This window comes from Primulina huaijiensis, chromosome 10, assembly GCF_012295235.1.
Source record: "Primulina huaijiensis isolate GDHJ02 chromosome 10, ASM1229523v2, whole genome shotgun sequence".
Lineage (NCBI taxonomy): Eukaryota > Viridiplantae > Streptophyta > Magnoliopsida > Lamiales > Gesneriaceae > Primulina > Primulina huaijiensis.
The window spans coordinates 820,834-842,625 of record NC_133315.1 but is presented as its reverse complement, the minus strand read 5'-3'; the positions used below and the strand labels follow the sequence as shown (position 1 = coordinate 842,625).

At 36.2% G+C, this 21,792-nt stretch overlaps 3 protein-coding genes across 4 annotated transcripts; all 3 read right to left on the bottom strand.

Moving 5' to 3' along the window:
* Positions 1 to 789: 789 nt before the first annotated feature.
* LOC140985670 (putative non-specific lipid-transfer protein 14) lies at positions 790 to 2,236 on the bottom strand. The gene is made up of 2 exons (XM_073453547.1): positions 1,851 to 2,236; positions 790 to 1,060 (listed from the first exon to the last, which is right to left on the bottom strand). Exons 1-2 carry the CDS (start codon positions 2,231 to 2,233, stop codon positions 1,027 to 1,029), a joined length of 417 nt encoding a protein of 138 aa, XP_073309648.1. The 5' UTR covers positions 2,234 to 2,236; the 3' UTR covers positions 790 to 1,026.
* A 1,473-nt stretch (positions 2,237 to 3,709) lies between these two features.
* LOC140985623 (heat stress transcription factor B-2a-like) lies at positions 3,710 to 5,321 on the bottom strand. The gene is made up of 3 exons (XM_073453491.1): positions 5,119 to 5,321; positions 4,776 to 5,021; positions 3,710 to 4,689 (listed from the first exon to the last, which is right to left on the bottom strand). The coding sequence occupies exons 2-3, from the start codon at positions 5,001 to 5,003 to the stop codon at positions 3,907 to 3,909; spliced, it is 1,011 nt and encodes a 336-aa protein (XP_073309592.1). The 5' UTR covers positions 5,004 to 5,021; positions 5,119 to 5,321; the 3' UTR covers positions 3,710 to 3,906.
* A 1,288-nt stretch (positions 5,322 to 6,609) lies between these two features.
* LOC140987009 (protein phosphatase inhibitor 2) lies at positions 6,610 to 9,597 on the bottom strand. 2 transcript variants are annotated; one of them, XM_073455433.1, is made up of 5 exons: positions 9,524 to 9,597; positions 8,739 to 8,808; positions 8,141 to 8,256; positions 7,260 to 7,433; positions 6,610 to 7,056 (listed from the first exon to the last, which is right to left on the bottom strand). In XM_073455433.1, the coding sequence occupies exons 2-5, from the start codon at positions 8,744 to 8,746 to the stop codon at positions 6,824 to 6,826; spliced, it is 531 nt and encodes a 176-aa protein (XP_073311534.1). In that variant the 5' UTR covers positions 8,747 to 8,808; positions 9,524 to 9,597; the 3' UTR covers positions 6,610 to 6,823. The 2 variants fall into 2 exon arrangements, with proteins under 2 accessions (XP_073311534.1, XP_073311533.1); XM_073455432.1 differs by having other exon boundaries at positions 8,141 to 8,262; positions 9,524 to 9,563.
* Between the last annotated feature and the right edge of the window lie 12,195 nt (positions 9,598 to 21,792).

Sequence of the window (21,792 nt, the reverse complement as noted above, 5' to 3'; positions counted from 1 at the left end):
TATTCTTTTATTTCACACGAGTAAATTTTATTTATAAGTTAATTACATTTCCTTTGGTATTATTTTATGTTATTAAGTAGGGGTGATCAAATTTTTTTATTAACATACAAATTGTTCGAACCGAATCGCTCAACATCATTTTTTCTGATAACTATGATTAAAATAATAATAATAAACCACATCGTATATTGTGCGGTTTTTTTTGTAAGAACCGCACCAAACAATCTCACTTTGTTCGTTTGACATAGTATTTGACCTAGTATTATAATAATATGTAAACAACACACTTAATTAAAATATGGTCTCATTCATTATCTTGAACTCTCGTTCAAAGTTCTTCGTCCAACAAAACAACTTATCATCTTCTTAAATATTCTTCAAGTTATTCTTAAAATGGAAAAATTATGAACAATGATGCAAAACCTAACCTCAAAAATTATGTACAAAATCCTGACATTTAAATGTTTCTCTTGACCACTTAAATGATATTGAACAATTTTGAATTAAATTTTTTGTGCGAGTGTCTCACGAATTTATATCCGTGAGACGGATCGATCTAATATACATATGCAATTAAATCTGATCATTTTGATATAAAAATAATATTTTTTCATGAGTCGGATCAGGTTGAAGACACGTCACATAAAATTGAAACGTGAGACGATCTCATATGAATTTTTTTTAGATTTACAAATTAAATCTTATTTAAAAACTCGATTATCGATAATTACAAATTCGAGTCATTTTAACATGTTTGTTTAAGATGATATGCATGAAAATCAAACATAATTATCACAAAATCTTCCAACAATTAGAAGCTTCAATATTCTTATTAATTTATGGTCACATTCGATGCTTAATCATTTCAGAATTGTATTTAATATAATAATTTATTTATATTAGTATTTATATATAAGAAACTTGCTTATTATTAATTTAATTTTTGAAAAATATAATTTAATAAAATATTATGATATCCTATTAGGATTTGTTTGTCCAAGCTTTGCCAGTCTTGATTCCTTGTATTCAACCTCCCTTCAGTTTGGAGTATTGGTCAATGCTGCAGAAAATTAAAACTACATTGTCAATCTAAATATGTATTATTGCCAACTCAAAACTATTAAAACATAATTATTATTGTATTTATTATAATTAATTACTCCCTTAATTAAACCAAATGTTTTCATTTAATCGACTTCATTAATACAAACGAGAGTAAATGTATTTAATTTTCTATTTAAATGAAATAATACCTACATCCATCCAAATTTTATTATACAAATCTTATTATCTTATTGGTTTTCATCTTTCATCTTACCCTTGTAAAAATCAATCTTATTAAAATTATTATATATCAATCGGACTTTTCTTTATGAGGTGAGAACCTACGGCCGTTATTTTCCGATGTGTACTGAATAAATACTCGAACTAACGCAATAGTCTGCAAAATACGTTATCCAATTAAACCACACAAGGTAAGCCAAGTGTGACAAGCCCATTCGAGAAGGTATTGATAAGGCAAAATCGAACTCCTAACTATTAATCAAATGCTCACATACTTCATCAACTTCAACATCACTTTGAAGCTATAAAATAATATTTTACTTGTATAGATATATATATCACTCTTCGTGCTTCTTTTTAATATCATGCTTAGTATAGTATAGAGTCTTTTTAAAATATGTATATATATAATTATTTTCAATGTTTGGAAATTTTTACTAATCAAACCAATTCGATTGTTTAAAATCATATTGTAAAAATTTATCAAATTATGATTAACTATAGTGATAAATATGAATATATTAAAATGAGGTGTATTAAGTAGAAAAACTTTATATTGATCTTACTATTCACAATCAGTGTTAGGATCGATGGTGAACCCAAGAGAGACGCCGCAGAATCCGGGCAAGGTAGCTATGGCAGTGGCGTTAGGGCTGTAATTACTTATCAGTTCCATCACGCACCGGCAGACGGTGCGGATGTTGTCGCCGGAATCCGCCAGATTATTCAGGCTGGTCATGGCCACGCAGCATGGAGAACCCGGAATCGGGTCCGGGGAACCATAGGTCACGAAGCTCGAGCAGGCGGAGACAAGCGATGTCACGGTTGTGCAGTCGGCAGCGAATGCTACCCGAAACCGATAGAGCACAACGGCCACCACGACGATCATGCGAGCTGCGGCGGTGACTGAACTGATTCGCACCATTTTGTTATATTGATCGAACATCATTTAATTTATTTGTTATTTTAGTAAACTAAATTAAATTGAATGAGGAAGAAATATTTGTTATATAGTGCATGCAAAAGTAGGTGGGCAAGGTTTGGTGCAAAATGCGTAGCGTGTGCTAATTCCATTTGAATGGGATGATATTACCATATGTGAGTTGAGAACGCCATGATCCATTCAAACTATATGGTTATTTATTATATAAATTGTAAAAAAAAATTCAAATTTTTAAAGTTTAGTTCGATTTATACAAATTATATAATCAACCCAGATTGATAAATGCCATTTAGATACGATATAGATTTGGTCAAATCCTCACAAATCATATATAAATATATTTGTATTCAATATCTAATCTTTAAATTATATATCTTCGTATACAACTTGGTCAAGATCTAGGACCATTTTGTTAAAAACAACATCCAATCTCGAATTTCATATTAAAATAAATCAAAACTTATGAGTAGTGCAAGCTTGAGTAAACTTAAAATAAAGTTTTTGAACTTACAAGTCGCTTTAGTGAATGACAAAAATTTGTGTGAGACAGTCTCACAGGTCGTATTTTATGAGACAGATCTATTATTTGGATTATCCATGAAAAANGAGACAGTCTCACAGGTCGTATTTTATGAGACAGATCTATTATTTGTATTATCCATGAAAAATTTTACTTTTTATGCTAAGAGTATTACTTTTTATTGTGAATATCGGTAGAGTTGACCCGTCTCACATATAAAGATCCGTGACATCGTCTCACAAGAGACCTACTCATAGTAGATATACTTCAGGTCCACATCATGTAAATTTGGTTAATTAGATACTAACATAAGATTCAATGATACACGAAAAAAGTTATAAATCTCACGCATGAGAAAGATATGAATAGTTGGACACAATGTTTGGACCCTGAACTAAACCAGTCAAATCGACTACCACCGCGCACCTTCATGATGTTTAGTTATATACTAACTTAAGATATAATAATATTTTTTTATTCTCACACGTGGTTCACGGAAAAAATTACACAAACGAACTTCTTTTTATGGTAAGTCGATTTTTTGGGTTTGGGTAGGTTGAACTCATCCAATCAGATCGACTACTTCCGCTCACCTTTTGATGAGATATCGATCTCTTATCGTATTATCGTAAATCATATTTATAATCTAAAACAATCGAGCAAAAAAAAAAGTGAATTATGATTAGATATATATACCCGATGTACTCTACGAGATTGGGTTGCTAGTATTCTCTTTCCTGATGTTTATTTGAAAGCAAAAACTTGTGTGAGACGATCTCACGAATCGTATTTTGTGGGACGTGTCTTTTATTTGGATCATTCATGAAAAGTATTACTTTTTATTGTGAATATAGATAAATTGATCCGTCTTACAAATAAAGATTCGTGAGACCGTCTTATAAAATAACTACTCTTATTTGAATTTAAAAAAAAAGGAATGAATTCGCACGGTGGACCAATAATTGACGTAGCTAGCAAAAGAAGGTTCTACATAAATAAATAAACAAAATAACAAATGTTTGGCGATTGGAATTTTAGGCCTAACAAGAAGATAATATAACACGAGTAAAATTAATATAAAAAACAAGTTTGAAGAAAAGATTGATCTGGTTATTATCATCTATGCTAATCCCCACCATACCGTTGGCACAACAAGATATCAACGGCATACCTTTCTCGAGTTGTTCCTCTTCAGACACGATGACGTCTGATCGGGACTGCTGTTTCCCCGATCTAACGGCTCGGATTTAATTTCCCTCCCCGGCTGCTGGAGCCGCAAATCCACGCCATGTGTGGGCGGAGCACTTTCGCCTTCGCGCCCGCGTTTCTGACCGATTGGCACTCCGAAGAATTTAGAGCTTAGTTCCTCCGCCGCGGATTTCATGTCATTCACGGTTTCTCTGTCGTTTGATGGCTCCGCAACAGCGGTGGTGTCAGTTTCTGCGCAGAATCTAGTCATTGGGAGTAGATCCAATGGTTTCACCGGATTGTCTTCCCAGCTTAATCGGCGACGATGATGCTCTTGGCGGCCGTTGCTACTGTTACTGCTTTTGTTGCTCGAAAAATTCGACATTAAATTGCAGATATTGTGGCACATGTTCTTCATCTGGCATATCTCTTTGTTGAGCTGAACGTTTTGCTTTCTCAATCTCTCGTTTTCGCCAATCAGCTCCGCGTTGTTGCCGTCGAGTTCGCGAACGAGGGAGAGGGAATCAGAAGAGGAAAGAACCTGTTCATCGCCGGAGTCCGACAAAGACACCGCCGGTGGAGTTACAGCTGAAGTGGGTACCAAGGCAATCGCAGGTGACGAGGCCGTCGCCGCCGTGACCGGTGACGGAGTCGCGATTTTCCGTCGCTGTATATCGCTCAGGAGGTTCTTCTCGCCTCTTCGGAAGCAATCGTTGGAGAACTCCCACCGATCAGGTACTAACTTCCTAAATCCCTACATTTCCAACAAAAACAACTCAACAAATCGCCAAAAAAAGCACAAAATTCTACACACCAATCACACCATTCAAGCTCACGTACGTATGTGTTAAGCTGACGAACGAAACTGGAGAAATTGTTGTGCTTGAAGTACTTGGGAAGCAAATCCCTCGAGAACTCCGTCTGATTCCACACGACGAAACCAGATCCGTCTTCGTTCCACGAGATGACGTCATCGACGGCGTGATCATCGACCAGATGATACGTCTTAGTCAAGAACGGCGTAGGAAGCGATCTCGCCGTCGATTCACACCCTCCCCGCCGAGCCATGCAGCTCCGCTTGACCTTCTTCACAATTCAACGAAAAAAACAAGAAAAATCATTAAAAAAAAAAAAAAAGAAAAAAAATCCGATCAGAAGCACGTAGAAAATCAATTAAACTCACCAAAAATTCGGAGGCAGACCTATCGCCGGCGAAAGATCGGAGCACGCCTGTAAGTCCTAGAAAGTTCTACCACCACGGTGAGATGGGAAGGACGACGTTGATTGGGGAAAGAACGAGAAGTTTCGAGGTACGTGCCTCTATGTTATCATAAATTTTTTTTATAAGGGAGTTTGTAGAAACTTAAATTCTTAATTAATTTTATCTCTTATTTTTTTAAAATATAAACTTTGACACGACACAACATATCAAATTATAATTTACGTATGATACTCATACAACTTCTAATATAATGTATAATCTTATTTAAATTTTCAATTTGTTTCCAATATGATTCAAATTAAACATAAAACATCCGGTCAGAATTAAAGTAACAAAGTACGAACTCAAAAGATCACCGATATGTATTGATGTTTTCAATCAAAAAATTTGAATTTACAGATAATATCGTCAATAATATCTCTAAACTCAGTCAAATATGCATTTATCAACTTTACAACTTGAAAATCTAATTATGTGTCCTTTTCAAAAATAACAATGGTGAAATTTATGTTGCCTATCTACGATAGGGTTTCAAGCAAGTTTATAACAACTCATTATTTGATATTAGTCTTTTCATCAAAAAACTGTTACCACCTTGGTAACAGTTTTATGTTTAAAAAAAATCTGGCTACGTTAGTCAAAGTTGTGGTCTGAGAGAATAGCCCTGAAATTTGATAGTCTCACTTTTATTTATGAGTAGGTTTTTTTATGATACGGTCTTACGAATCTTTATTTGTGAGACGGGTCAACTCTATCGATATTCATAATAAAAAGTAACACTCTTAGTATAAAAAGTAATACTTTTTCATGGATGACCCAAATAAGAGATCCGTCTCACAAAATACGACCCGTGAGATCGTCTCACACAAGTTTTTGTCATTATTTATTTAATTTTTAAAAATATTATCCACCATTTCTCATAAACAAACACGCTAGTTCTCGTTTGTTGTCATAGAAAATTTTCACTACATTTGTTTATTTATTCTTTAGCAAAATATTTAGTTAAGTTAATTTAGAACTTTCGAGAAAAGTTCATCCCCGACCATTCTTGTAACATTATAAATACACGTGATTAATTGTTAATGTAGTGGTAGATAAGTTTTTATGTGGCTGAAAAGTGAGGGCAGATATTATTCTCATCCAATCATTTTGCATGAATTATCTAATTATATTTTGAATAGTCCAAGCACCAAAGAAAATGACTAGCGTTGTTGTCCCTTTGATCACTGAAGTTTTCCAACTTGATATCATAATATATGTTTATTATGAACCATATATAGTTCTAAAATCTAACTTATGCATATTAAAATATATTTTTTAAATTCTTATAAAATCAATTTATAATATTGCAACATGAGTTTTAAGGGCTGATAACTTTTGATCGTATTGCATTTTAAAGAATCCATATCGCAAGCATAAACAATTGTAGATGTCATTTTATGAAACAGTAGGTCCAAATGAAAGTCTCGCATTATAAGGGGAAAAAAAGCATAATTCCAAGCACACGTCTGGTGAAGAGTTATGTTTCCAAATTTAAGGCCAATATGAATGCATAAATACATGTTACAAAAACACAACGCAGGAGTTCCAGAATCACAGTATAGCAGCAAACCCTGGTGAGGACAGACACTTGAAAGAGTTGTATCATGTTGTCTGTAAACAGGTCTTAAGAGCCATTAGCAGCGGGCGAGGATCCCTCAATTTCGATGTCTTTGACTCCATCGATTATTGATGGCGACGAATCACCATTTCCAGCCTTGTTTCTATTGTCATGGGGTTCCTCGTCGGACCCTTCTTCGAGAAAGGATCCCTTTCGTCGAAGTTCTTTAACCTTGCGGAACTCATCGTAGTGAGCTTTCCTATGCTCCCTGAAGCTCTTGCGTCTCTCAGAATCAGAGCCTAATAGGTTGCAGTAGAACACGAATTAGATTTAATAGATGCAGCGGTAAACCTAGGGGCAACTTTGTGGTACTGAGAAGGAATGAAACCTATTCTCAAAAATTACAAAAAGTGGATATATTTTTTTCTGGATAGGGTCCAGCTTCCAAATGGTCTTACCCATATACATGAAAAATTTAATTGAAAACAGACGAGGAAAGAACCTTCTTCATCTTGTTCCATTGCATCAATCTCATCTTCAGATGATGTCCAGCCTGAGAGAAGTGAGTTAGTTTTGCTCGAGGAAGCTACATCATTTAATGCTGAACGAATAGCTTCTGCATGCACTGCCTCTTCAAAATGATCCTCAGAACTCCCTCGAATAGGTGATGGTGATTCTACATCCATGAATAAAACAGTGAGGAAATGTCTTAGCCCATTTAAATCATTTCGACAATTAATAACTCCTTGAAATCGAAAATTTAAAAAAAAGGTTCTAACATATTGAAACCAGACGTGGTAGACAGTGTTGGCAAGGCACATAGGCACACCAAACGGGAGTAAAAGCAAAATATAAACAAATACATAGCAACTTATGTGTCGGTGAAGACAAACAGCAGTTACATGTCTTACATGCTAATTCAGTGTTTGATTCATTAATAAAAAATAAAAAGCTTTCCAACCAGTAGCAAGATACAGTAGTAATTTGGATTGAGTTTCAGCTATTTGGCAGTATGAATGAAGCCTCTCAACGGATAGAATATGTGAGACTGTCTCAAGCTAAACAAGAAAAAATTGTATCTATATTGAATATGCAATCATAAAAAATCCACAAGCCATACACGAATGGAATGCCAAACATATATTGCGGAATCAAATAACACCCAAAATTTACCGCGCTAATGCAAGAAATTACACCAACTACTTGTACCTCTAAACAGCCATGCACAGCAAAATAAAGGTCAATGATACAGATAAAACACAAAAATATCTGGGAATCATCAACATATTTCTGGGGGGTGATACCCTATATCATGACAAAATTTAGATGAATGTCAAAATCATAACAACGTACTCCAAACCATACGGGAAAAGGAAAACTTACCATCATCATCATCAATCATGGGATGATATGGTGTCTTTGGTTCAGTTATTTTCTGCCTCACGGGCTTATTTGCCTCAATTTCACCCAGATTATTTTCATCCCATTTCACTCTACCCCTGATACTTCATAAAACGCCAGTGTCAGTATGATTAAATGAGGGCTTAAAGGTTAATATCAACAACGTTTCACATCATGACACTTACTGCATAAAGAGGCTGCATTTGTCAAGAAAAGGAAATTGGAAAATTTCCAAAAAAAATTCAAAAATTTATATACTTGCAACAAGTCTATAACAAAAAAGACAGACAATTCTTACTGTTAAATTTAACTGCCAAAGCTAACACGATTTACACAGTAAAAAGACAACAATTTTACCCAAACCAAAAATAAAGTTTTCAATCCTCCATTCTGCATGACATGTAATTCAAGTAAACAAGTGTATGGACTCCATGACACAGTGTCCAGCCAGTGGCGATTCCAATACTTTGTTTTAAAGTCCCAGTTCAATTTGTTTGGGTATCCATCAGGCCCAATAACATTGAGTACTAGCAAAACATAAAAGAAAATGGTAAAAGACAAAGCATGTCAAAAGAATTACTGTTTCATCTCAGCAATCCTATGCTTCTCGGAAGCAAGGTCTCCACCAACAAAAAAAATGGTTGATTACACTGTCCAACGAAAACAAACACACATATTAATCAAATCGTGAAGCCTAAGAAGATACTGAACAAAGAAAAACAAACTAAATCGAACAAGTATGGCACGCTCAGGCGTTAAACCAAACCAAACCAAACCATATCATACATTCATACAGCAGTTTTGTCATATTTGACCATTTTCACATTCGATCCACAAATCCTTAAAAAAACTGAAACTTTAACACTTCAAGGGCCAAGATTCTCATTATATTGAATGGCAATCAAGCCACAAGCAGCCAAGTTACTCGCTCGAATTTGGCTACCCAGTTTTTTAACTTCAACATAATTTATACATCGATTATATAACAGCCGTAGCATAAAAATTCAGGTTCTTAAATCGCTGAATCCTCCCTGATTGGCAAACTTAAAAAAATATAGACAACAAAAGAAGAGAGACAACAAAAGCCCTAATTCAAACAGAATTCAGAAAAACAATACCCACTACAATTCAGCGCTCGATTATCAACGGAAAATAAACCGCCCAACAGAACAACAAACAATAAACTGAAAAAATAATGGCTTAAATCATATCGAGAACGATTTAAAATAACAACTATTATTTCAGAAATTCAAACAGAAATCGAGATCGAAACATTTACAACGAGCAAGAGAAATACGACAGATCATATATGCAGCAAATAAATCAAGAAAATGGAGAAAATTAAACGAAGAACAATTGTTATACCTGAAAGAAGAGCGATGGATTTTTCCCGAGTTCTGAGGCTCCAGGCCAATGCCGAGTTTTGGCTTTTTATTTCACCGGTTCTTCGCGGTATTTCATTGGACTACCGAAAGTGCCCCGGTAGTTGGAGTAAAATAACGAACGTGCCAAATATGACCATGACCCACCCGGTTCTTTGACGTCACGTCATAAAAAAATTAAAATTAACAAAAAAAGAAAAAAACGAAAATATCGACTAAATTTATCTTTGATAATATAGATTATTAAAAATATAATAAAATGAAAAATATATAAGACACAATTGTAATTTATTAATTTTTTTGTGTCTATATGCTTCCAAAGTTTTTCTAATTAAAAGTAAAGTATGTTCTTCGAAAAGAAAGTAAATTTTTTGAGTAGGTCTCGTGTGAGACGGTCTCACAGATATTTATCTGTGAGACGGGTCAACCCTACCGATATTCACAATAAAAAGTAATACTCTTAGCATAAAAAGTAATATTTTTCATGGATGACCCAAATAAAAGATCTGTCTCACAAAATACGATCCGTGAGACCGTCTCACACAAGTTTTTACCAATTTTTTTATATAATTTTAAAAAGTAAACTTCTCGTTGCTTTTGGTTAGCTTCTTTTTAAGAGATTAAAAGATGCTTAACACTATAATTTTTATACGAAATTTATCATACTGCATTAAAAAAAACTGAAAAAAATATACCAATGAAAAAATGTTTTGAAGTTAGTTACTTCAATATTAAAAATCATTATAACTCTTTAACTACAATAAAGGTCTAATGAATTAGACTTTTGGAGGTCATGAAGCCTTGACCCAATGATTAAAGTTTATGTTATGAGATTTGTTGGTCTCAGGTTTGAGTCCCGATAATTGTGAGTAGTTTTCTTAATTTTATTTAGGTTGATTTAGTTGCATTTTTTTACTTTTTTTGGCTGAGATAAACAAGTCTCAGGTCCACACTCAAGTCCTATCAATAATACAGATAGTTACAATATATCTTTTGTAGTTTGAATAATATTATACTTATACTCTAAAAAAATCAAACACCCATTATTATCGAGACCATGGATGTAATAAAAAGAGACCACAACAAGGAAATATTTGATGAATTAAAATATATATGGGTGTTTTAAATAAAATATAAGCCGACCATATTTATCCAATAATGTATATATATGCATTTTAAATANATATATAACACTCTGAATTCTTGTCCCTAGCTTAATTGTGGAGAGGATTAGGCCCGTCGGGAACAAGCCTACGCGACACAACGTGCAACGCCTTGCGCTCGTTTGCCTTCGATTCTACTTGGTATGGAGCAGCAGAGATCCGGTATTTCAAGAAGAAGGATTCATAGTTAGCTCTTATGGTATGCACTCCAGCTCCTTCATCGGCGCCATGTTTCATGTGCCTGAAGTTGGCTAGATCCACCAACCCTACAAGAATTACGAGTGCGAAAAAGAACTCGAAAAGGGTCGATATTTTCATATCGGATGTATATTATCATGCACAAGACAGCCTATTCTTCTTCAAACAAAACAAGAAACTCCTGTCACAAGTTAGGAACTATATATCAGGTTAAGAACCTATTTATACTTGAGCTTTGCAATCACTTAATCTAGCACCCAATATTTTACTAAAAGTCAATCCAACAGAACTTGAACTGATGAGGGGTGGAGATAGCCATTGTTGTACCAAATTTTATAATTTTTTTTATAGAAATAATATAAAAATCGTGACACATAATAAAAATTGCTAGCCAAGTTTAAAATAAGGGATTCGCCCTTATAAGTCAATCCATTGATAGAGTTTTCTTCATCATGGCATTCCACTAAAAAAATTAATTAATCAGGAAGAATTTATTTTGTGTTCCACTGATCATTAATTGTCACGTATATCAAATTATAACAACTGTTTTCTAATTCAGCATATTTTAAAAATTGTTATTGTTAGACTAATAAAAACTCAATACGTAGCAATCAATTGTTAATGTAACAGAGAACATGCGAAATTTTTTTCCAATTACTTAGTTTCATTTTTTTAAATATATATTGGAAGTCAACCAAAAGGCATCTAATTGCAGGCTAACTTCTCCTTGCATCTATATAATTAATATTTACTTTTCTATAAGTTGAAAAGTGTGGCTTGGACTTGATCAAAAGTCCATAATTCTTTGGTTTACTAGGTGGCATGATTTATTATGTCATTCGACTGCATACTATACATCTTAATACATTAATGTGACAGAAGAATCATGATGATTTATTATGTCATTCGACTGCATACTATACATCTTAATACATTAATGTGACAGAAGAATATATATATATATAATTCAGTTGAATCAACTGGCCATTTCTGGCACAAGAATTAATATACATTATTATACATCTATGTCAACTCATACCAATTTCCAAGCTACGCTTTCAACTAATAAATATTAAAGAAATATCTTCTAAAAAAAATTATGAGTGCTACATATTGGATTTAAATGATCATTAATAGATTGTCTAAGTTGTACGTGTCTCATATTATGAGTAGTAAGTATATCGTGATTCTGAAATAAGATCATCATTTGTGAATAAACGATGTAATTTTGTTAAAAAAACTCATTTTATATTCGATGTAAAAAAAAAAAGAAAAAACAGATTATTGAAACAGAAAAACTAAATTATTTTTTTGACTCGTGAAATGAGATGACGAAAGATGTGTTGAATTAAAGGTAGAAATAGTCCATTTAAATTTACAAAACCATCATCTGAATATTGAAATCTCGTCTGAATTGAATCAAAACCAAAAAATTTCTTGGATAAGAAAAAATCTGGTCTACTAATCTCCACTCCATTAATATCCAAAAACCCCTAAAATGTTTTTATCTTGAGATCGTAACCCGGAACCAGCGTTTTCGGAGATGAATTCCCTGCAGCTAACCACTCCATATGAGAAAACCTCCAAGGAAGAATGTTAAGCTTCACAATTCTGTCCAACAATGGTGATGGCGACGAAATAAAGCTCGAATTTGGGGGAGCAAAGACAGTGACAGAGCTCAAATTACTATAATCTTCAAGAATACCGTCAAGAATTGAGTTCAATCCAATTGCGAAAGAAACAAATCCATGAGAGCTGAGTATTCTGGCAATTATGTTCCATTCAATGTCATCTGTAGGATTTGAAGCAACGATATTGGTCTGATCAGTAGACACATCTCACACAGCAGAAGATTGATAAGCTAGAATTTGATATAGAAAGAAAAGAAACAATTTAGGAAGAAATGAGTGAATTTTTTCTGAACAACCGATCCCCTTCTTTAAAGACAAGTACAATTATTTATAGATATCAGGAATTCTAAATGATAATAACTACCCACTAACCCACTAAGCCAATTATAAAAAAACTAATATAATTTGATCCTCAATTCCAACTACTCCAGTTGACCTATTCTTCAGCAAGCCACTACCATTACGTGTCTATGGCATGGGTTGTAATGTATGAAGATTGACATGTAACAATTCCCCTTTGCTTAAGCATCCTTGTCCTCAAGGATGAATTCAGGATACATCTTAGCAAAGCGTCGTGCATTTTCCCATGTAGCATCTTCAACTTGTGTCCCTTTCCATTTGACTAAAACTTCAGATCGTGGTTGAAACCTTCCCTTTTGAATTACTCGTCGGTTTAAGATGACTTCTGGTTGAGGAAGAATAGTAGAATCATCGGCAACAGGAGGAAGTTGAGCAGAGGTCGGAATGATAGGCCCCAGATGTTTACGTAACAAAATTACATGGAACACATTGTGAATTTGAGAACCTGGAGGAAGAGCCAACTTATACGCTACTGCACCAACTTTTTGTATGATCTCATATGGTCCAAAGAAGCGTGGAGCAAGCTTCATATTACGTCGAAAGGCTACAGAAGTTTGGCGGTATGGTTGGAGCTTTAAATATACATAATCTCCGATATTGAAAGAAGCCTCTCGTCGATTCCGATCAGCTATACTTTTCATTCGATCTCTGGCTATCAAAAGATTATGGCGCAATTCTCGCAAAATGGAGTCACGGTCGCGCAAGAACTCATCAACCGCTTGAACACGGGCTGTACCTGGAATATAAGCTAGTGGAGTTGGAGGCGGAATACCGTAAACAGCTTCAAATGGAGTCATTTTGGTGGACGAATGAACTGACGTATTGTAACTGAACTCAGCCCATGGGATCCATTCTGCCCATTTCCGTGGTTGATCACTAACAAAACATCTTAAATATTGCTCCAAGATTCGATTCACTACCTCGGTTTGTCCATCGGATTAGGGATGATAACTTGAAATCATGCAAAGTTTGGTTCCTTGCAGCTGGAATAGTGCTTGCTAAAATGAACTAATGAAAACTTTGTCTCGATCGCTAACAATTGACGTTGGAACTCCATAGAGACGAACCACATTTGCAACAAAGGACTTGGCCACAGTGAGTGCTGTGAATGGGTGTTTCATGGCTACAAAATGACCATATTTCGTCAATCGATCCACAACCACCATGATGACGGTAAACCCATTAGATGGGGGTAACCCTTCAATAAAATCCATTGAAATATCTGTCCAAGCGCGAACAGGTACTGGTAATGGTTGGAGTAGGCCAGCAGGTTTCATGCAATCGGTCTTGTTACGCTGACAAACATCGCATTGTTGCAAGAATTCTTTCACTGTTCGACGCATATTTGGCCAAATGAAGCTTTGCTTGATACGAAAAAGGGTTTTGTGGAACCCAAAGTGCCCTCCGATTGGAGACGAATGGCAATCAACCAGTATTTGTGGAATCAATGTGGATGTCGGGCACAATAAAATTTTATCTCCCTTGAACCATACACCATCTCGTAAGAGCATATTACGATAGCATAAAGGAGAATTTTCTTTTCTCAGTTTCTCGTAGAAGGAGTTTTGTGCAATTTCTTTTTGGAGTATTGGCCACCAATCTGCATGGGGTAGTGAGATAGACAAAAATTGAAATTCAAATACACGTGATAAAGAGTCCGCACCTTGATTTTCAACTCCTTTCTTGTATTCAATCTCATAATCGTATCCAAGTAGCTTTGGAAGCCATCGGGTCTGTGCCGGTGTTGTGATGCGTTGCTCCAATAGATATTTGAGACTTTTTTGATCGGTGCGTACTGTAAACGGCTTCCCAAGGAGATATGGACGCCATTTCTTGATGGCCTTGACAATAGCCAGCATCTCTTTCTCATATGTAGACAACACCAAGGCTGAACCTTTTAAAGCTTCACTGAAATATGCGATTGGGCGGCTGTTTTGAGTGAGGACTGCCCCAATTCCAATCCCACTAGCATCACATTCAATTACAAATCTTTGAGAGAAATCAGGGAGGCATAAAACAGGCGGGGAGGTCAACAACTCTTTCAATTTGTTGAAGGCCATTTGTGCTGTCTCATTCCATTCGAAGCCATCCTTGGTTAAGAGCTTAGTCAAAGGAGCTGCTATACCTCCAAAATTGCGGATAAACTTTCGGTAGTAACCTGCTAAACCCAAGAATCCTCGGACACCTTTTATTGTGGTTGGGGTTGGCCACTCAATGACAGCTTGTATTTTGGTTGGATCCACCGCCACTCCTTGTTCCGATATTTTGTGGCCCAAGTAATCAACTTGTGAAACACCAAACTCACACTTGGAATCTTTTGCAAACAAACGGTTAGTTGATAAGATTTGTAAAACGATTCTCAAATGTGAGGTATGATCGTCGCAGGATTTCGAGTACACCAAAATATCATCAAAGAATACCAAAATAAACTTTCGAAGATAAGGACGAAAGAGATCATTCATTAAACTTTGGAATGTGGCAGGCGCATTGGTGAGGCCAAACGGCATTACAACGAACTCATAATGCCCTTCATGTGTTCGAAAAGCCGTCTTTAGAATGTCTTCCTCTTTTACTCTAATTTGGTGATAGCCAGCACGTAAATCCAACTTGGAAAAAATTTTGGCTCCATGGAGTTCATCCAGAAGCTCGTCAATCACAGGTATTGGATATTTATCTTTGACAGTGATGTTATTCAATGCTCAATAATCTACACAAAATCTCCAGCTTCCATCAACCTTCTTCACCAACAACACAGGGGAAGAGAATGGGCTGTTGCTGGTTCTTATCAGCCCTGATTGTAGTAGCTCTTGCACCATTCTTTCTATTTCGGTTTTTTTGGTAGTAATGGTATCGGTATGGTCGTACACTCACAGGGCCTTAGTTTGGTTGCAATGGAATGTGGTGATCGTGTAAATGCTTTGGAGGTAAGTGAGTGGGTGTTTTAAAGACGTGAGAAAATTCCTCTAAGAAGTGGCCGAGGCTAGGTGGGTATGGATTTTGGTTGCTATTTGTAGAAATAGAATTAATTTGGAATAAGAAACCAGTACCATGTATGTTGTTGAATTCCTTCTCTGTCAAAGCCTCAATGTTAGCCTGCTTCAGTCCTTGGAAGGTGTGGGAGACTCCGTCGACTCGGAAGGTCATTGTGAGCTTACTATAATCAGTTTTGATAGGTCCAAGAGTTTCAAGCCATTGTACACCCAAAACCAATTGGCACGCAGCGACAGGAAGAATATAATAATCTGTTGTGATGGAGTGACCCTGGATCATGATGGTTAGTGCTTGACACTGCCCAGAACATTCTATCTTCTCTCCATTAGCTACCATGACTTGAAACATTTTGGCACGGACCACCGGTAATCCATACTTAGTGACTATGGCTTGATCCAGGAAGTTGTGAGTGCTGCCACCATCAATTAACACCGTGATATCCCTGTTTTTCAGTTTTCCCATGACACGCAATGTTTGAGGATGCTTAGTTCCTGTGATGGCATGAAAAGAAATTTCAGGAATTTCCAATAGACCTTGTGGACGTTCTGGAATGATATCATCATCTCCCGAGCTTGAATGTATGGAATCTTCGATCATGAACAATTGTGGTCGCTCACATCGATGGCCTGGAATGAACTTCTCGTCACAATAGTAACATAGCCCCTTCTCCCTTCTCTCTCGTGCCTCTTGGTTGGTGATTCGACGGAAATTTGGAGGAGTAGAATTAACACGCTGGTTGGGTGGAGGTCCTAGTATACCGGCTGTAGGATTTGCATTAACTTTTGGGGCCACTGTAGTTGGAGTGGGGCGGAATGGCTGGCTTGATTTCTTTTGTAATTGGTTTCGCTCCTCTATTAATCGAGCAATGCCAATGGCATCTGTTAGAGCTTTTGGTTGTTTTATTTTCACGTCTAGGCGGATGTCATCACGAAGACCTGCAATAAAACAGCCAATGAGGAAATTCTCGGGTAGACCATCAACTTGGTGAGAAAGTTTTTCGAAAACTTCTTGGTAAGCTGCTACTGTTGTGGTTTGTTTCAGCCTACTTAGAGCTTCCGATGGGTCTTCGTAATCAGTTGGGCCAAAACGAAGAAGAACAGCTTTAGAGAATTCATTCCATGTCAATGGCCCGCGGAATTTCGTCAACCACCGATGCCATTAAAGAGCAATTCCTTCTAAATGAAAGGAAGCTAGTTGGACTTGTTCATCTGGTGCAATATTTTTTATCTCAAAATATTGCTCAACTTTATAGATCCAACCCGTTGAATCTTCCCCATTGAATTTGGGGAATGACAAGGAAAGATGTTGATGATGGTTTTCGTTGGAGGAGTTAGAGTGAGAGGTATGTTGTTGTAAGGTTTCGTTTCTGCCAAAAGGATTGGTTTCAAGATGATTCGTGTTTGGGCTGTGCGAGAGTCGAAGAGATTGAAGCTCGGTTAACACCTTTTGCAAGGTCACGTGAACTTGGTCAAAGTTCGATTCATGTCGGGCTAAAATTTCATTGACGTCGTTGCGAAATTCTGCATTGCTTTTACCACGGGTTTCCATGATGGAGGCGTATTGTAACCTGGCTCTGATACCAATTGATAAGCTAGAATTTGATATAAAAAGAAAAGAAACAATTTAGGAAGAAATGAGTGAATTTTTCTGAACAACCGATCCCCTTCTTTAAAAACAAGTACAATTATTTATAGACATCAGGAATTCTAAATGATAATAACTACCCACTAACCCACTAAGCCAATTATAAAAAACTAATATAATTTGATCCTCAATTCCCACTACTCCAGTTGACCTATTCTTCAGCAAGCCACTACCATTACGTGTCTATGGCATGGGTTGTAATGTATGAAGATTGACACGTAACAAAATCGTGTCGAAAGGCCGGAGAACACCGTGCACAGCGAACGGGACTTCACGAAACAAATCAGGGTGAGAAACCAGGACATTGTTGATCATAATCGAACCTGTATTCGCATCGTTCTTGGTGATCACCAGGTTCTTGTCTTGAAGAAGGGTTTGGAAGCAAAACCCAGGCGGTTTCTTGAACAGCTCAGCCGTGGGGAGAATGGAGGAGGTGGCGTGGTAGCGGAGGAGCTGCCGCATTGCCCTCGGTAGGATCGAGAGATTGGAGATGGCGGAATCTTGGATGGCGAAGAGAGTGGATTCGGGCCTGGAGATGGATAGCTCGGGGGATATTTGCAGAAGAGTGGCAATCATGTTGAACCCGCCGTGGGCACGGAGGGCCCTGGAGGCGTTGAAGGCCAACATGTAGGGTGTCGTTATGGATATGAGGACTAGGGTGAAAGACATGGCCAAGTAGAATGGAGCGTGCCACCAATGCGAGCAAGGGGTGTTGGAAATTTGAATCAAATTAAAGTTGTGGCTCGTGAAGGTGATAGTGTCTTTTAGTTCTTCATATTTTCTAATAAGTTGTATCTCATTACTGTGGAAGCTTGTATTTTGACTTTACACATTATTAAATTAATTGAAGACTTTTGACTCTTTATTTTCTTGAGTTAATTGCAATATTAATTTACTAATAAATCTTGCATGACTTTTAACTTGCATTTTGGAGCTTATAAATATTTTGAACATTTTCTCAATTACATATAAAATATATTTTACAAACACACTCAAAATCCTACTCAAACATTCTTTTGCATTTCATATTGTTAGTTTTTCATTTGACTTCCGTTGAGTTTTGGCGAAAAAATAAAGGTACATTTTCAATTCATTGGTGTAGTTACTTCATGGTAAGTTGCTGTATGGTTTTGTCATTGTATCATGAGAAATAATTGTTCGTCCTGATCCTCGAAGCATCTTTAGAGGGGACAAATCTGTTTTAAGAAAACTGAACTTCGTACTGCCTCTGTTTGAGTTACTGTTTTCTTGTTGTTCTTGTATACACGATATTCATACTTTCAATAGTATGTTCATTTTTGTTTAATGTTTTTTCTTTACGAGATTGCTTTCGTTCCCTGCTTCTAGATTATTGTTATTAGCAATTTGGTTAACAAGGGGAATCCGCCATTGCCAATGGCAGGAGAATTAGTTGTATCAAAATGCAAGTTAAGCTAGTTTGATAATGCAAGTTAATGCTGGAAATGAGCAGTAATGGAGGAGTGGCAAGTTTAAGAAGGAGTTTTTTTTGTGGAAGTATATAAATATTTTTTAAAATGAGAATAGATCTTAAAAGTATAAAAAAAATTATTATTTTCAAATATTTTGTTTTGTAACTTTTATGAGTAAATATCATATGAGACAGACTCAAATATTTATATTTAACTATATGAGATGGATGGACATCATCTTTACCTGAAATGAAAAATAATATTTTTGACATAAAAATGATATTTTTTCATGAGTCAGATCGAAAAGGAGACCCATGTCATAAAATTGACTCGTAATGCTCATATGAATTTTTGTGTACTTTCATACGATAAATCAATTTTAATTGCTATTTACTTATACATTCTTGTGATTCGAGAATATAAAAAAAAATACTTTGTCGATTACAACTGTCAACCCAACATATTAGCTTAACATAATGCTTAGATAAGCTTAGACAGTTAATTATTAGTTAGAATAGCAGTTAAGTGGTTGTTAGCTTGTTAATGAGTGTTCATGTATAAACACTTGTAAAACATTCATTCTTTCAGTAAGGAAAAACGAGGAAATGTTCTCAATTTCCTTTCCTTCAATTCTCACTCAATATGGTATCAGAGCAAACCGCTCAGCCCTTAATTGAAGATCTCCGATCAAATCGGAGTGCTCGCATACTCTGACAATCTGATTGAATTCATCCGCCTGAATCCAATCGATTTAATCGTTCTTTTGCTTGGGTTTCTTCTGCAATGGCACAAGCGATCACACATTCTGATGATTCCATGAGTCCATACTACATACATCATTCTGACAGTCCAGGACTCGTCCTCGTCTCGCAGCTGCTAACCGGAGATAACTTTGCCTCCTGGTATCGAGCTATGACAGCAGCTCACCACTTACTCAGGTACCTTAAGTCATCTCCTGGCCAAGGAATCTTCTTTTCTGCTTCTTCATCAATTCAGATTAAGGCCTTTTCGGATGCTGATTGGGCATCCTGCCCCGATACTCGTCGTTCTGTCACGGGATTTTGCGTGTTTCTTGGTGATTCTCTTGTCTCTTGGAAAGCTAAATAGCAGACCACCACCTCTCGATCTTCAGCTGAAGCCAAATACCGAGCTTTGGCAGGAACCACCAGTGAACTGGTTTGGATATTGCAGTTGTTAAAAGATTTTCATGTTACTTTGTCTTCTCCAGCAACCATTTTTTGTGACAACCATGCTGCCATCCACATCCCTAACAATCCAATCTTCCATGAACGCACCAAACACATTGAAATCGATTGCCATTTTGTGCGGGAAAAGATAGGTGCTGGGGTAATCAAACTTCTGCTTGTACGATCGCATTTGCAGCTCGCCGACATGTTCACGAAACCACTTCCTTTCTCTTCACTATCTGCTCTCATGTCCAAGATGGCTATCAAAGACATATATCGTCCATCTTGAGGGGGTGTATTAGCTTAACATAAGGCTTAGATAAACTTAGACAGTTAATTATTGGTTAGAATAGCAGTTAAGTGGTTGTTAGTTTGTTAATGAGTATTCATGTATAAACAGTTATAAAACATTCATTCTTTTAGTAAGGAAAAACCACGAAATGTTCTCAATTTCCTTTCCTTCAATTCTCACTCAATACAACAAATCAAATAAGTTTCGTGAATGTCGATTACAACAATAATTGAACTTGATGGATTTTTTTGAAAACCGTATATCGTGGTCAATTGCTTCTTGTTATTGGAAGATATGGGAATGAGAACATGGTCCCAATAGCACTTGCGGTGGTTCTTGTTGAAAATAGAGAAAGTTGGACATGGTTCTTGACAGAGTTGTTGGATGATATTGGTGGTTTGGGTGTGGACATTCTGATATTCATATCTGATAGGCAGAAAGGGCTTGTAGAGGCACTGAAAGAGTTGGTACCTGCTAGTGAACATAGATTTTGCCTCAGACACATGTACCAAAACTTTAGGAGCTTTGGGTTGAAAAGAGTTTTTTTGGAAAGCAGCAACAACAGCCAATATGAATCAATTTGAAGCTTTCATGAAGAAGATGGGCCAGTTGGATCCTAATTGGACCAAAATTATGAAACTGCAGCTGAGTGGCTAAACAAGATTCCATATGTTCATTGAGCAAGAAGTTATTTCTCCACACAAAGTAAGTCTGATGTGTTAGTTAACAATTTGAGTGAGTCTTTCAACAGTTACATAATGGAGGATAGGGATAAGCCAATCATCACAATGCTTGAGGATATTCGAACTAAATCGATGAAAAGAATCCAGAACGGGAATGGAGAAATATCAAGGGGAGAAAATAAACAAAAGACAAAAAGATGGGTAGAAACTACTTTGCCATTTATTCAAATGAGTTTGAGTACCAAATACAAGTTGTCTCTGCCTATGGATTTGTAAACCAGTATTATTTTATTTGGATGATCCATGTTTTCATGCTTGCACAACAATAGAAGAAAGCAGACTTAGGGTTGATGATTATGCAGATAAATGGTACACAAAGTCTGAGTATATACCGACATACTCTTGTATGATTCATTTTGTTCCTAGACAAGCTTAGTATCGCAAAATTACTTGATAATCTCTTCACGCTCCTCTCTCTTTAGAAAAAAAGAAAGGCAGACCACAAAAAAATGAGAAGGAAAGGAGCAGATGAAGGTCCAGACCATCCTAAATACCAGCAATTCACGCGCGTGAGAAAACAAGCACCACCATTGGGACGGATATGCACCTAGTTTAAAAATACAGGGGCTAACATACAATACATATTACAAGGCTTATTTGCTCTAAGCTTTGA